This window comes from Trematomus bernacchii, unplaced genomic scaffold (assembly GCF_902827165.1).
Source record: "Trematomus bernacchii unplaced genomic scaffold, fTreBer1.1, whole genome shotgun sequence".
Lineage (NCBI taxonomy): Eukaryota > Metazoa > Chordata > Actinopteri > Perciformes > Nototheniidae > Trematomus > Trematomus bernacchii.
The window spans coordinates 7,404,934-7,420,040 of record NW_022987313.1 but is presented as its reverse complement, the minus strand read 5'-3'; the positions used below and the strand labels follow the sequence as shown (position 1 = coordinate 7,420,040).

At 39.3% G+C, this 15,107-nt stretch overlaps 1 protein-coding gene across 2 annotated transcripts in view; it reads right to left on the bottom strand.

Moving 5' to 3' along the window:
• Nucleotides 1–4,423: 4,423 nt before the first annotated feature.
• bahd1 (bromo adjacent homology domain containing 1) overlaps nucleotides 4,424–15,107 on the bottom strand; it is a 30,538-nt gene continuing 19,854 nt past the window's right edge. For both annotated transcript variants that reach the window (XM_034117804.1, XM_034117876.1), the window contains exons 3-7: nucleotides 11,611–12,014; nucleotides 10,682–10,841; nucleotides 10,497–10,576; nucleotides 8,784–8,875; nucleotides 4,424–8,564 (exon numbers count right to left, since the gene is read on the bottom strand). In XM_034117804.1, coding sequence (XP_033973695.1) covers nucleotides 8,372–8,564; nucleotides 8,784–8,875; nucleotides 10,497–10,576; nucleotides 10,682–10,841; nucleotides 11,611–12,014 — 929 coding nt within the window. In that variant the 3' untranslated portion in view covers nucleotides 4,424–8,371. The remainder of the gene's footprint in view (nucleotides 8,565–8,783; nucleotides 8,876–10,496; nucleotides 10,577–10,681; nucleotides 10,842–11,610; nucleotides 12,015–15,107) is intronic.

Here is a 15,107-nt window from a genome sequence, read left to right as displayed (position 1 = left end):
TGTCTTTCTATGCATCATGCTAAATCATTGTGTAATTGTATGGTGAACAGCACTTATGAAAATGCAAATACATACTTGATATACTTAATGTCTTCATATGCAAATGTCAGTGAGTTTAAGTGGTATAAACTCAGGGGAGATGATGGTACTCTGTTTGGGTTGTTTTGATGTCTACTCTTACTGTGTGATGATACCAAAAACATATTTGCTATATTATTTAGTATTTTGTTTCTCTCTAGTCCAACAAGGATTTTGAATAAACTCATGTGGAGTACAGCTTTATTTGAGGGCTGATTGAAGGCAGAAGCTTATAAAATAAATTACAGACTGATTTACTGAGCGTTTAGACGGAGCATGAACACCCTGAATGTCAGATAAGTAACAGCTTTATGTTTCCCCGAGCCTGCATGTGGAGAGGATTTTGTACAGAAAAAAAAAAGAGCAGGGAAAATACAAATCCCTTTGCTGTGTATAAATGCTCAGAAAGCATTCATCTCTTGTTCTTACAAAAATCTAATAAAAACATTGACGTTTTTATATTTCCTACAACACAGCAAGCAGAATGTGTTGCAGCACATTTGACTTTCATATATATTTCAAAAGCCACAGTGCATGTAATTCAGTACATTAGTGTATAGAGCTGTTCAGAGGGCAGCAAAGGTTTAACAGACAGAGAGTGGGGCAACATCAGAAAGGATTCAGTCTGTGGAAAGTCTGCAGGTGTGTAATTGAAACACTCCTAGAAGACGGACATGACACAAGGAGGGACCATTTGAAGCAATTTCTTCACCTCTTCAGACAGTCTGACTCACGGTAAAACCTTTTGTTGAAGATTTCAGCAGAAGCCTTTTTCCATTTAAAATAAATTGTGTTAAATGGCTATTGATTTGAGTCCCAGCTTTAACTGCCTCTTATCAATGAAAAGATTTTCAAAAGCAGTAGTTAACCTTTTTACCACAGCTCCATCCGACAAGATAAAGTACCCCTCACCCTCTGTCATTTTCCAAATGTTCATTCAGCTCTATTGATTCTGCTGTCCTCATCCTTCCTTCGTATTTTTCTCTCCTAAAAGTGAGGCCACAAAAACCGTAACACCAAAAGTCTACCAGCTTCTCAGGCACATAAAATGATACTTATCGACCTCAAAGTGGCAATGTAACAATGACGTTTTTTGAATGGTCTTGTAAGCATCTCGGCTTGGAATCGAAATTGTCTGTTCAACATTTTAATCTTTCAATTCATTTGCATGTATGGTGCAACAGTCTTATGCTCTAAAATATATAAATCCAGTTTTTGACAACTGTTTAGCAACCCATTGGCCAATAGTTCCAAAACTTTGTCACCAGAGTTTAACGCTGACGTTTTACTTTACCGGCCACTGTGGCTAGTGGTTTTTAAAAGCTACCAGCATTAGCATTTTTACTAGCCATAATTTGGTGTTGTTCACATTGTTTTATTTGAGATGACTATCTTTCCAAAATGTGCTAAAGAAAATTATTTCCAAACCCTTTAAATGTAAATGACTGCTGTAAACACCCAAATTAAGACTTAACAAAAGTATAACACTGCAGTTAAAAGTGATCTGAAAGTGCATTAGCCTAATTTTAGCTAACTAGGCCTATCTGCTCTTTTAGAGATCATTAAGCTAGCTTTGAACCATTTCTCTAGTAGGCTAGTTTTAGCTTACACATATGGCTAACGGTTATGTATCCATACTGTATTTCATCTTCGCTGTTCACTTTCTAACAAGGTTTAATGCACTCTCACAAGCCGAGTGTAAGCTATAGCTCATACTGTTCATTCATCTACTTTAGATCAGCATTGCCCATATTAGTATTATAATTTGGTTATGTTGAGATCTTCATATTAGGTTGAATAATTAAAACGAAAGTTAGTTATAATCAAATATAGTCAATTATATTCTTGTATAACCCACAATGAAAATGCTTCATATTTTATGATTTTCTATATTTACAGTATAAACAGAACACAAGTGGTTTGTTAAATTGAGTGTGTAAAGCCTATTATGGTTTATGGGTGTCACTGATAAGAGAGAAGAGGCAGTTTCTTCCCTCTCCCCTCACAGCAGTACACAGGGAGGGGGGCTCCTGACTTAAGGAGAAATACATTGAGGCCCCAAAAAGGTGGTTATGTCATAGCCGAGAATAATATTTTGCAAGTCCTGCAGAGTAGGGGTCATGTCCTTTTTACACAAACATGGGAAGGTGTGTCTTATGCCATAGCCATAGAATATGTCTGGTCATGTCCAGTCCTGTACATCAGAGGCCATGCCATAGTTTCCACAAATATGGGTATGGAGGAGGTGTCTTTAGGTTTTTCTATCCTGTTTTTGAGCATAAAGACACTGGCGGAGAGGGAGCAAACTCGAGAGAGAGGGGGGCGGGGGGGTTCCCCTGGTATACTCTCTCTCTGGAGAGCTGGGTTTTTGCTCTCGGTAAGGTTCTCTCAAACTTGGTAAATATCTCTCGAATTTCTTTGTTGAATGCTGAGTGAATTTCTTTGTGAAATTAGTGGAATTAATTGATGTTTGTTGAAAGTTAGTACCCTGCCACCTGTGAGGAAAGGTCCTCCGAATTCATGCGGGACTAGTTGAAGTATACGAATGTGGAAATGAGAAAATGAACTGATTTGTTGAATGAAAGTTTGAATGTGCTTTTTATTATCACCGGTCATTTATGAGGAAATGCCTCTAAATTATATCGGGAGATTTTAAATGTCACAACTGAATTGGGCAGTTGAAGTTACAATTTATGGGAATAAATGTAAAGCTGTGAATTAAAGTTTCATATTAGAACATGATCACAGCATGATAGGTTTAGTATGATTATAATGTTGTAAAGAGAGAGAAGGTAAAAACCCTGTATTAGTTTGGACCTATTTTTCTTCAAATAAACTGATCCCACCTTTTGGATTGGGACAACTTAAAAGACATCTGCGCTCTCCTCTCCTGCTTCAAAGGTAAGATTGCACACTGCAACACTCACACTTAGGTAGGGCCACACCTCATTTACTGATATCAAAATCCTTCGGGATCGCTTAAACAGATTAAAGAGGGTCGTCTGAATTGCAACAGCAGTTAATTGAACCTGGTTCTTCAGGAGTTAATAGAGGTGAGATCTTGCTGACGTTGGTGGATCTGAGCCAAGCAGTAAACTTACATAGACCAATAACTTCTGTTAGGTCAATTAGTAGGAATAAATTATCAGCTCCTCCCGACTCTTACAGTTGTTAAGTTGCTTGCTAAATAGAAATATGTGGAAATATCTGTGAAAAATGTTTATATCGTTTTTCCCACAAAATCTGCTACGCTACTTCACAGTCACTTCTACAAAAGCATGCACGCTTAAAACTGCTGAAGTACCTCTCTTTGGATATAATTGATTAAAAGGACACTTAGATCCCGTACCGGTTCTAAAATAACACCAGAACACAGACAAGCAAAGTTGTAAACACACAAACACAACAAGGTGAAATGAAGCAGCTGGCTCTTCTTTCTGACTCTTTCCCTCTCATGGCTGCTGTCACAGATGCAAATCATTTACCTACGGACGCCTTCTAAAGCCTCACAACGTGATTGAGTGTTTGAGTCAGGCCTCATACATATTCATCAAAGGCCTGATTATTGAAGTTAGATGATTTAGGTCTCCTCTTCAGGTCTGCTTTCAAGACGCTCACACTCATTTTACCTTTCATTATCAACGCAGTGTAGCAGATAAATGGGATCGTAATATTTCAGTGGAAGGAGATGAATGATTTAGAAAGGTCGAATACAAAGGAGAGTGGCTCTAAGCAATGAAAATAAATCAATGACTTATGGTTTAAGAATAAAATACTATTTTTTTCTTAGCATTTTATGTATCTACTTAAAGGATAAGTGTCCTTCTTCAAATACAGATTGCTACATTATTTTCTTATTTCATTGCTGCAATTGGTTATCTTCCTAATGGCAACAAAAAGAGTAACGGTCATTTCTGAAACTACATACATTTTTTTATTAATTTGTCCATAAAGAAAACAAAAAGATGGCTGACTGATTAGAATTGTTTGTTTAAATTAAGTCATAAATACACACAGAAATATATTGAGTTTATGTGGATACATTTTTCTACCTCAAATATTTGTTTGTGGTCCTGCATTAACTTTTTCCTGTAGATCATTCATTTTTTTCATACATCTTTTATAAAAATAATATAATAAATAATGACATACTACAGTAATATAATGATTTATTATTATTTTTCCAAACCCTTTCAAATCTAAGTGCTCTTATCACAGTTATGACTGTATTTAATAAAACATAAATGGTTGAATGAGCCACCATGTGGGCAGCAACTAGTACTACAGCTCTCAACCTGGCTATAGCATTAAACTAAATCGCATAAAGAAATCTCTCAAACACATGTTCAAACTCATATATTATTTATTACAATTAAATATTTTTCTTATCTTACAGAGGTCCATTTGAAACCATACAAATAATCTGTGCTGTGATTAATATTTCCAAGATATACAAAAAAAAACGCCATGCAAAGAATATGAACAGAAACTGACATCAGAAGACCCAAACGTCAGGTTTTTTGAACACCTGTGAATGAAACTAAATTCCTTAAATTAGTTTCGGTACCTTCCCTTCTCTCTCTCTTTTTGGTGCAAACATTTCTTTGTGGTGATTCAAGATCAGACCAGTGTCATTTTGCAAAAATGAAAGGCATTTGGAAGGTAGGTAAAAAACAACAGCTAGTACTTCTCATCGTGGAAAACAGAGTAAATACGGGTTAATGGGAACAGGCACAGAGGACCAATTAAGACATACATTTCACAAAACTTGATTAAACAGAATTTGTTTGCTGAGTGATTCCTAAGGCCATAATGTGTACCGTGTGTGTGGTCTCGCACTCTGATCCAGAACGCCCCAGGGGAATTTAAATTGAAAAACCAAATTTAGTAGGCTATACCCAGTTCTGCTTTGTTGGATTGTGCTGTGTGGGCTGGGATACTGTACATCCAGCATCTTTCAAAATACAATACAATGTCTCAGTTGAGAAACGGTGACTGTAGTTTGGTACAGACCAATAACCTTTGGTTTGATTGAAATGGCAGGAACTATGCTTTCATTACAGCCTAATGAATTAACCAATACTAACATATTAATCAGAGGAGGCTTATTTGAAAGTCAAATATTAATCCATTTATCAATAAATTCAGCTTTTGTAAATTAACACACCAAAGTAATCTCCTCATCACATTGAACAGCAGGGAGCAAAGCAGAAGTAGCCCAAGATGTCTCAATTCATAGACCCCTCGAGCTTTTAAAGGGGGCTGTAAATTGTTTGAAGTTCATGTAGAGCAGCACTTTTGTTCATCTTAAAACATGTCATACAAAGGATTCAAATGCCAATAAGCTTCAAATCAGAGACTTAAAACGTCTCAAACACTCCTGCTGCATTATCCATTTCCTCACAGCTTGAAGCTCTGCCAGGAAGTTGTGTCTTTTGTTTGAAACATAATGGGCTAACAGAAGGACAGTTGTGAAGTGGATTATGATGAAGTAGATTAGAACAGTTTCTGTGGGCATTTTGATACTTTTTATTCCACCATGAAATCTTGTTATGAAATTAATTTGCAGCTGATGAAATTAAAATGACGCAACTGCTGTTCTTCAAGAAGAAAAAAAAACTACAAATTAAGTCATTTTGGAAATAAACATTGTTCTTTTTTGTTGAGATACAAATATAAAATCAAAACTACAATCATGTCTGTACGCTAAAAATAAAACTACAGCCAACAGACAGTAAGCTTAGCTTAACATAAAGATTGGATTTTTACAGACAACAGGTTTAGAGATGCTGATACATGGTTTTGTTACCTATACCAACAGAGCCAACCGATACGTTTCCACCTGGAGGCTTAATGCTAAGCTAGGCTAATTGAGTGCTGGCTGCACCTTCATACTTAGCACACAGCTAAGACTGTGGTATTGTTCTTCTCATTTAACTCTTTACAAGATAGGAATCAAGTGAATTTCCAAAAATATTGAACTGCTCCTTTATAACAGATCTCTTTGAATATAAATCAAAACTTGGGCAGACTTGTCAAAAATAAAAGTGTTGATACCTTTTAGATCACAAGAATCTGATGGTACCAACATGATTCTGGAGGAATCTGGATCAGCACACCAAGTAGCGTCATGACCCTCCGGCCGACATCAGTACACATTTCTAAATGAAAGGCTGGGAATGTTCTATAAGGCAGCAAGATCAAGGGCACAGGCTAATGGCAAGGTAGGTTTAAATCATTGTAGCATTCAGCATTTAAAGGTGAAGAGGCGAAGCTTTATCATCTGAGGAGGAGTGACAGGAGAACGACAGGAAGCTGGGAGAGGCCAAGGTACGTTTTGGCCCTGCAGGTTAAGCATCTGTAGTCATATGTTAGCAGGTGTCCTTCAAACTGTATCTAAGATCCTTCTTAATATGTCCTCAGAGGCCTTCAACATCTCAACACAACATTTAATAGGCTTGTATTGGGCAAGCAAGCTCAATCAGTCACAGAAGTACTATAGCAAAATAACTCACACTTTTTTATCTTCGACAGTGCAGCTAAGAAGGGGAGACCTTCTCTCTAATCAGGAATGAAAGCCACTCATCTAAAAGTATATTCTTTAAAATTATCTTTTGAAAATAAATTATATTTTCTCAGTACAGAAATAAATACATATTTTTCTCTCACACATAGGAATGGATCATCATCACAGGTCTAAATGCTACACTGAATACATTACTCACCATCTCATCGGAAACAAGAATATAAGTGACTAACTGATGCCATCTGCCACGAACACACACTCATCCAGATATATAAATGCAAATATACAGTTAGCTGTCACCGGAGTCATGTCACACCTCTGGCAAGCAGCTTTGAGAAAGTCAAATATTCCTCAGCATTGGCATAACAAAAATCCCTTCAATGCTTGGCTCATTGGACGCTGTCAAACAAACTGAAGTGTGCTTTGCTCCTAGAGTGCAGGTCTGAACTGTGATATTGAGATAACCACCACTCTGGTGAATTGCAGGTTTACAGATATGTCATAAAACCTATACTTTTCTGGGAAAATCATGACAGATGGAGCGAAAAAAACTTCAACATTTCATTGTTGTTGTGCATGCACTTAGTCAGTGGTAATAAAGTACATTTTGAGTAATTTAAAAACTTCCTGATAAAAAATAAAAATCTTCACAGCTGTGGTGAAAGTCCATAGACCAACAGGTCAATCACCATTACATGTAAATATAAATGGCAAATAACAATCTCAAAGATCTCTATTTTGGTTTCTAGGATGGCAAAAGGCGGTAGTCGTGGGTGTGTTTTTGGGGTATCACTTCTTAAAGATCACTGCTTATGGTTTTTAGCAGAGATGTTGATAGGGTAAGGGCTTTCGTCAGTGGGCAGTATGGTTAAACACAATTGTGTTACCTTATTAGGCAATAGTGACATATCATTTAAATGATCATCTTTGAGATTATTACTTTAAATTAAATAACTGTAAAATGTATTAAGCTAACTAACGATACTATTGATATCAATGTTTGTCTTGTAGATATGTAGCTGGATGCAGCAGCCAGTTAGCTTAGCACAAAGAATGAAAAGAGGGGGAAACAGCTAGCCAGGCTCGGTTTATAGGCCCATTTTCAGTCTGTATGCAAAGCTAACTGATGCTGGCAGTATGGGTATTTTTACCATACTGACATAAGAGTGGCATTGATCATCTCATCCAACAAAAACTTTTCCTTAGAAAGAAACTTGAAGACCTCACTTGGGAGCTTTCCTGTAAGGCGTCTGACTAAATCTCCAGCCACTGAAACCTCTTTCCTACTTCTAAAGGACTGATGCAGCTCGATATCAATATACTTCAAATTTTCTTTAGATATGGCGTATCATCCAGACACATTAGTCTGATATCTGTCAGGCAGACAGTAATATATTCACATGTAACATCAACCTCTCTTCATTACTATGAAATGTCACATTTTCTAAGAGCTACAGTAGCATTTTCTACAGCAGAGTACGCTCCAGGTTCTTCACACAGCCGCTACGACACCACAGAGCCATGTAAGAGAAATACCATTACACTGCCATATAAACTCTCATACAATATGTCAAGCCATTACTCTTACTAAATAAATGCGTGGTATGTTATTTCAAAACAAAAAAAGCTCATGTCTCAATCCTTCATCCCTACATTTCCAGTTTCCGTCACACAGGCAGCAGGTAGGTGAGTAGCTAATCAATGTTGTGGAGGATGCAGAACATTATCTCACGTCCCGTAGCGTTATGTGTCATGACCCGTCAGATGCTACTGCAGGTTCTTGAGGAGACGTCCGTAGCGGAAGTCGTAGACGTGTCGACAGAAAAACACCAGCTCTGGGTCGACGTCCTGGGGCACACAGTGGTGGGGGGGCATGGCGCTGTCAACAACGGGTGGCACCACCAGGGAGGCGTCACAGTCGCGCACACCCTCCCTATGGCGTTTTACCAAGGCACAAAATCTGGAAAATCACAAAAACAGGACATCAAACTCAACCATCTTCAAAAAGCATTTAGAGAAACAGTTAAAATAACTTCTACAGGTTCAAACTGTCTGAAACCTGGATATAATTATGCATTCTTGAGCTTGAAATAAACAGCATTCTAGGATTTTCTCAGCAGGAATCTTTCTAAAGCAACATAGTGCAAAATAAAAGCCACCACAAAATGTTAATTCTTACCGACAATACTGTGCCAATGTAAGGACATAGCATTTGTCTTCAATACAGGCCACACTGTTCACATCCTGGTGACGGGACGCAAAGATTTCATTCTGGAAAAAAAAGATTTGTTCATGTTAGCGTCAAACGTCAAACAAAAACAAAAAATCAACTTGGTTTAAACATCAGGTTAAGCCTTAAACAGTGATCCCATGTACACAGGGAATTTAAAAATAAGAAATACATTTTCATTGTACACCAGCTGCTTCACTTCCACATGAAAAGACTCACAGGAGAAAGATGTTTCTTCCTCTGAGTCAAAGCCCTGCTTCTGTTCTCATGCTGCTGCTCTGTTGTTTTTGTCGTTTGTTTGTACAGCCGAGAAATTACAGACTTGTTGTGGTTTATTGTTTTTAGAGATTTATTAAAGTGCAACTTGTTCCACTGGGAGATCACTGATAACACAGAGCAAGCACAACAGAAGCTGCCTTTCAACATGTACGTCCGTTGTTTCAAATTCTTTCAAACACATTTCAATTTCTTACTAAAGCCAAAATCTCTGAAGTCTTAAATTGCAATACCTTGTTTTGACGCAAACTCACACAGCATAAATAGGAAGAATTGAATGGGAAGAGTAATGCCTTATTCAGTTTCTCAGTACTTTCCAACTTCCCTTTTCTGTTTATGGATCACAAATATATATTTTGTGTTATTATAAGTAATTTAGATGAATATGTATAGAAGAAATAATGTACGTGCAACAGGAAGATCTGTGACACAAAATAAACAACAGGGACAATGTTTATGATAATGAAGGGACATGTGGCTCATTGTTGTGTTTGAATAGTTTTCTGCAACAATAGTGGTTATGACACAGACGAATAGGTAACATCAGGCTTTGAATACACAGACAAATCTTGAGTAAGTGGGATTATCTTATTATTGTTGTTATTGTAGAGCTTTCAGACAAAGATATTTACAGCCTTATCAATTCAATACATTATAAGTGAAGCACACTGATTCTGATTTACAAATGCTTTGCACAGTTAACTGACGCTGTGTTTCAGGTGTACAGGTATATCATTTTCCATTTTCACCTGCCGACTACTCAGAAACCACTATTTCCAAAAGGTATACAAATATTTGCTTCTCAGAGTGTTTGGTGAGTGAGCTAGAAGATATTTATCACACCTCTTAGCACTTGAGCTTTCAGCTGCTGCAGGAATTGTGGCTCCCAGGAAGCCAATTACTAAAACCTGTTTTGGACCTGTCCAAAAGTAAACACTCTGGTGTAAGATTTATACAGAATTACTGACTATATTTGGGATGAAGAATATTATTTAATTTGGACAAACTTCCTTTTGGGCTTCTACATTAAACATCCACAAATACCAAAACAAAATATTTATTTGGAATACAGAGTACAGCTGCAAGAAAAGCAATTTCAGAGAATTGCTTAAAGCCTGAAACCCAATCCATTAAGGACTGTTAGAAATCATTTTAGAAAACCTGTAATGGGACTATGAATATGAAGGAATGTGTGGAAATCTACTACAGTATTCCCCTGCAAAAAACATCCTGTTTTAAAATTACATTTTTATTTATGTGTTCTATAATAGCAGCGTAAAAAACAGATTGATCTTTCTGTAATGGTGTCTTACTAAAGATGACTGCGTGATCTGCTGCAGTCATGTGATCCCAAAAAATGTAAAAGTCTACAAAGGATATTCTCACCTCACAATGAACACTTGGGTTGCGTCCCCCCTGTGTGTGTTCTGGACGGTAGTACCAAAACAAACTCATCATCAGCTCTCCTGCAGAAAAACAAACAACCACACACACAGTTCACCACCGCGCTAGAGCCAGTTATTATAGCATTAACTCAGCTCCTCCTGTGCCGTGTGCAGCGTGTGTCCTACCTGACTCTGGCTCCTCCCACAGAGCTGAGATCTTGGCCACGAAAGGCAGAGACTTCTTTCTAGGTCCAGATTTCAGCAGAACAGTGTCTCTCACCCGAATGAGCTCCCCGTCCCTCTGGACCCCCTCGAAGCACTTCCTGGGCACCAGCGCCTCCTCTCCCTGTAACACGGGCAGCAGAAATACTGACTCCTCAAGCAGCCACACACTGATGAGCTGTGAGAGGCTGTGGAGTCAGAAAAAGCTCCAGGATGTGATTTGTATTGAGTGACTCGTGTGTCTCAGCAGAAATGTCGACAGACAGGTGTTTGGACCAAACTCAAGAAAACAGTGATTGAGCCCTAATGAGACAATAACACAAGTGTGATAGATCATCCCAAACGATCTTACGACAGAGGTGTAACTAAGTACATTTACTCAAGTACTGTACTTAAGTCCAATTTGGAGGTACTTGTACTTTATTTGAGTATTTACATTGATTTGATACCTTTAGTTACTTGAAGATTTGGATTAATGATATGAAATATAAATCAACACTGAAATAACATTTTAGTTACACCTGGAGTCAAATTCACAAGCTACCCTGCAGTATACAAAGTACTTAAAACTAGCTGCTCTTTTACCAGCACTGATCACACTTTAATGCATCAATAATTATAATCAAAACATATGACTTATATTATTCTGAAATGGTCCAATATGCATAGCGAGTACTTTTAATTTTGGTAACTTAAGTATATTTTTATGCTTAAGACTTTCCTACTTTTACTTGAGCTACATTTGATTGCAGTACCTTTAACTGTAACACAGTATTCCTACACTCTACTTCTCCCTCCTCTGACGACAGTCAAGTTAAACGACCCAACATGTAATTACAAGCAGCACCTTGGTGGCTGTGTCAGAAAGCACCAGCATGACTTTCTCTACGTACCACAGAGAAAACCTCCCTCTGAAAGGGCAGGCCGACCGGCTGCCAGCCGTTGGTGGATTTTTGGCGGCCGTTCTTCTGCTGCCTGGCAACCGCTCGCCCTCCAACACTGGCAGCGCGGAGCTTCTGCTTCTTGTCCCTGTTGAGGAGGCAGACAGCCGAGCTGAGGCCGCCGCTGCCCCCAGACCTCGACCCGCTGGGCGACTTGGCGCTCTGCGGACTCTCCTTCGCCACCTTAGGAGGAGGCTGCGGTTGGCTGGGGTCGGACAGCGGAGACTGAACGTGGGGCACTGATTGGCCGGCCGCAGGCACAGTGGGAAAGGGGCAGCCAGTGAGGGTTCTGGGGCTGGGACAGATGGGGATGGAGGAGAGACTGTGATGGTCGTTGAGGGTAGACGGGTAGTCGTCTGAGGAAGCAAGAAAAAAGGCAACATAATGAAGTGTGAGACACAGTCCTTGAAGGAGCAGCTACAGTGATCAACAAGCTTTACGTAATAGAGACATGAATGACACTCAGTTGTTATTAGTTCCGCTGAAGCAGCAGAAATAACAAAAAGAGCCTCAATTAAGATCAATTATAGCCTTTAACCACACACACACACACACACACACCAGAGTTCCCGTTAGCCGGTAATTACCGGACAATGACCGGTAAAATATGCTGAAGTCCGGCAAATCTAAATCTCTCCGGTCAAAATGTCCGGTCAAAATAATTTTCCCTTAGCGCAATACCGCATCAGTTGCGCCACTTATGTGACAGACAAGAATAGTATGTGACAGACAAAAGAGTATGTGACAGACAAAAATTGTCAATTCTAATGTCTAACACTTAATGTGGAGAAAGAGATGTCCTGTATGGGTTGATTGTGCGTTGATCTGTTGGTAATGCCTCGGGGTTCCGGTGGGCATGTAAACAAATGCATAATGCTGCGCTATACTTTGTGGCCTCATCCGGTTGCATAGCGACGCTTATTGTTTAGGTGTCTTTTAACAAGCAGGTAGTCATATCATTAGCTAGAACTAGCTAGATCTGATCGATATGGACATAAATGCGAGTAAAGTCTAATCTGACAGGAGAGAGAGATCGGCTGCTGCTGACGAGTCGACACGCAGCTCTGCATGATCCCCTGCAGCGGCGAGCAGAGCAAAACACACTTCAGGTTAGAAAATCACACGTAGCTATTTTAATTACCTCTCAAACTACCTAAACTAGTTATAGATATGTTTAGTTTTACTGTCGGGTCACTCATTACTGGATCCGCGAGCTGCATGATACTGACGGGCTGTCAGGAGAAGGAGAGAGCGCTCCGTTTATTATTCCCGCGTTTTTTGTAAATTACTGTACACTTTTGAATAATGTAGTTAATCTACTATAATTAGTTTGTTTAATGTCGAATCATATCAATTTGTTTTAAAGCTCAATAAATAACAAAGAAGACCTTTAACCGGCACTTATCTAATTTTGTCCGGAAGATTTCAACTTTAACGGACATGTTGACCGGCAAAAAAATATTCTAACGGGAACTCTGACACACACACACACACACACACACACACCACACACACACACACACACACACACACACACACACACACACACACACACACACACACACACACACACACACACACACACACACACACACACACACACACACACACACACACACACACACACACACACACACACACACACACACACACACACACACACACACACACACACACACACACACACACACACACACACACACACACACACACACACACACACACACACACACACACAATGAAAAACACCACCATTAACATTAACTGTGTGAAATAACGAGGTCAGGTTGTGCACACTCCCATGACACAGCTGCGGTGATGACATTAAATTGAATTAATAGTCAATTTATTCGAACTGGATCTGTCAGTGTCCTGGATCCAGGATCTTCCTCCATGGAGAATGCATTAAGGTTAGACATCAAGCTGCTTTGGTTTACTGACGGCCAACTGAACCATTAGCAAACATCCGTGACATATATTTTAAGGGTTAAGGTACTTCTTGGATACACACACAACTAAATATGTATCTAATGAGTATCAATAACATAATTATCTGTTTTCAAAGGACTACTTAAAGAGGGAGACATTTTCCTTTTACTCCATTTATTTGACATTTCATAGTCTGCAAATGAAGACCTTTGCTAACCCTGTCATTTCTGATGTATTGCAATAGAGTTAATTATACAGTGGCTCAACCTCAAGCAGCTACAAGATTAAAATGCTGCTTTCACAATATTGACTAACCTGTGGGTGGTTTTACTCCTTATGCTTTAGGCAATTATCACAAAACTTGGTTGAAGGGTGTAGCATGGGCCAAAGAACAACCTCTAACATTTTTCAGTGGATGCAAATCATGCAGCGGATATACAAATTATGTTTCACCTTAATTGCAAGAAAGAGCATTTGTGCTGCATCCATGTGGTGTAATCAGATATCAATGTGTCCTTTAAACTATCTGAGCAATATAAAGTACAACACAAAATCCAGTTGTTACCACACACAACTACTTCAAGCTCCTGAACACACCATAGTCGAAGGAACTTCTCAATAGGGGAAAAGAGACCATCCGAGGACCACCTGAACGCATCATTTATCTTGGCAGAGGTACCTCTCCAAGTGTAATTTTACTTTTGGCTAAAACTTGAAGGCTCTGCAAGCCCTCACAGGGGTTCAACTTGGATTATTAGACCTCTGCTCAGGTGAATGTTGGCCATGAGGTCCAAATAAGGTGAGAGTTGATTTGCTCCAACAGGTGCAACCAAATGAACAGGAGGGCGAGGCAATGCCAATCAAATCTGCACCCTCCCACTCAGTACTGAGAGGAGGTGTAATCAGACAGAGTGTCAACACCTGTGTGGGTGGACCACAGGCGTGTTCACAGCAGACATTTTGACTGGTCATGGCAGGAAAACCACAGGTGTTACTTACCTATAATAACGATGGCGCTGTTCCATTCAAAACACGCTAACATGCACAATACCAGGATTCAGAAAGCCTAATTCTATTATTTACACCTATGCTCTCTCCCACTGTGACATGTCAAAATGTCTTCTATTAAATCTATTTTTAAAAACCTAAAGAGTTTGTGGCGCTCTCGTCGAACAACACTCTCAGCCCTCACAGCCTGACCTGCTTTTGGCTGCTGCAGACCACAGGAAGAGAGAGAGAGAGAGAGGGAGAGAGAGGGAGAGAGAGGGAGAGAGAGAGGCCCAGCAGTACACTGGTGTGTGTTCACGTGTAATTGGTGTTGTTTTGAGGTCACGTTCAGGTGTTTATAACCGTACACCCACACACTCAGGCAGGCACACAGTGTTTGTGTGCTATACCGCAGACTTCACAAATAGTTTTCCTGTTCTGGTTCACTTCTCTGATTTGAACTCAGTGACTAACTGCTGACACTCAAACTCATACAATCAGCTCATTAGCTTTCAGCTGCACAGGCCTTGTAT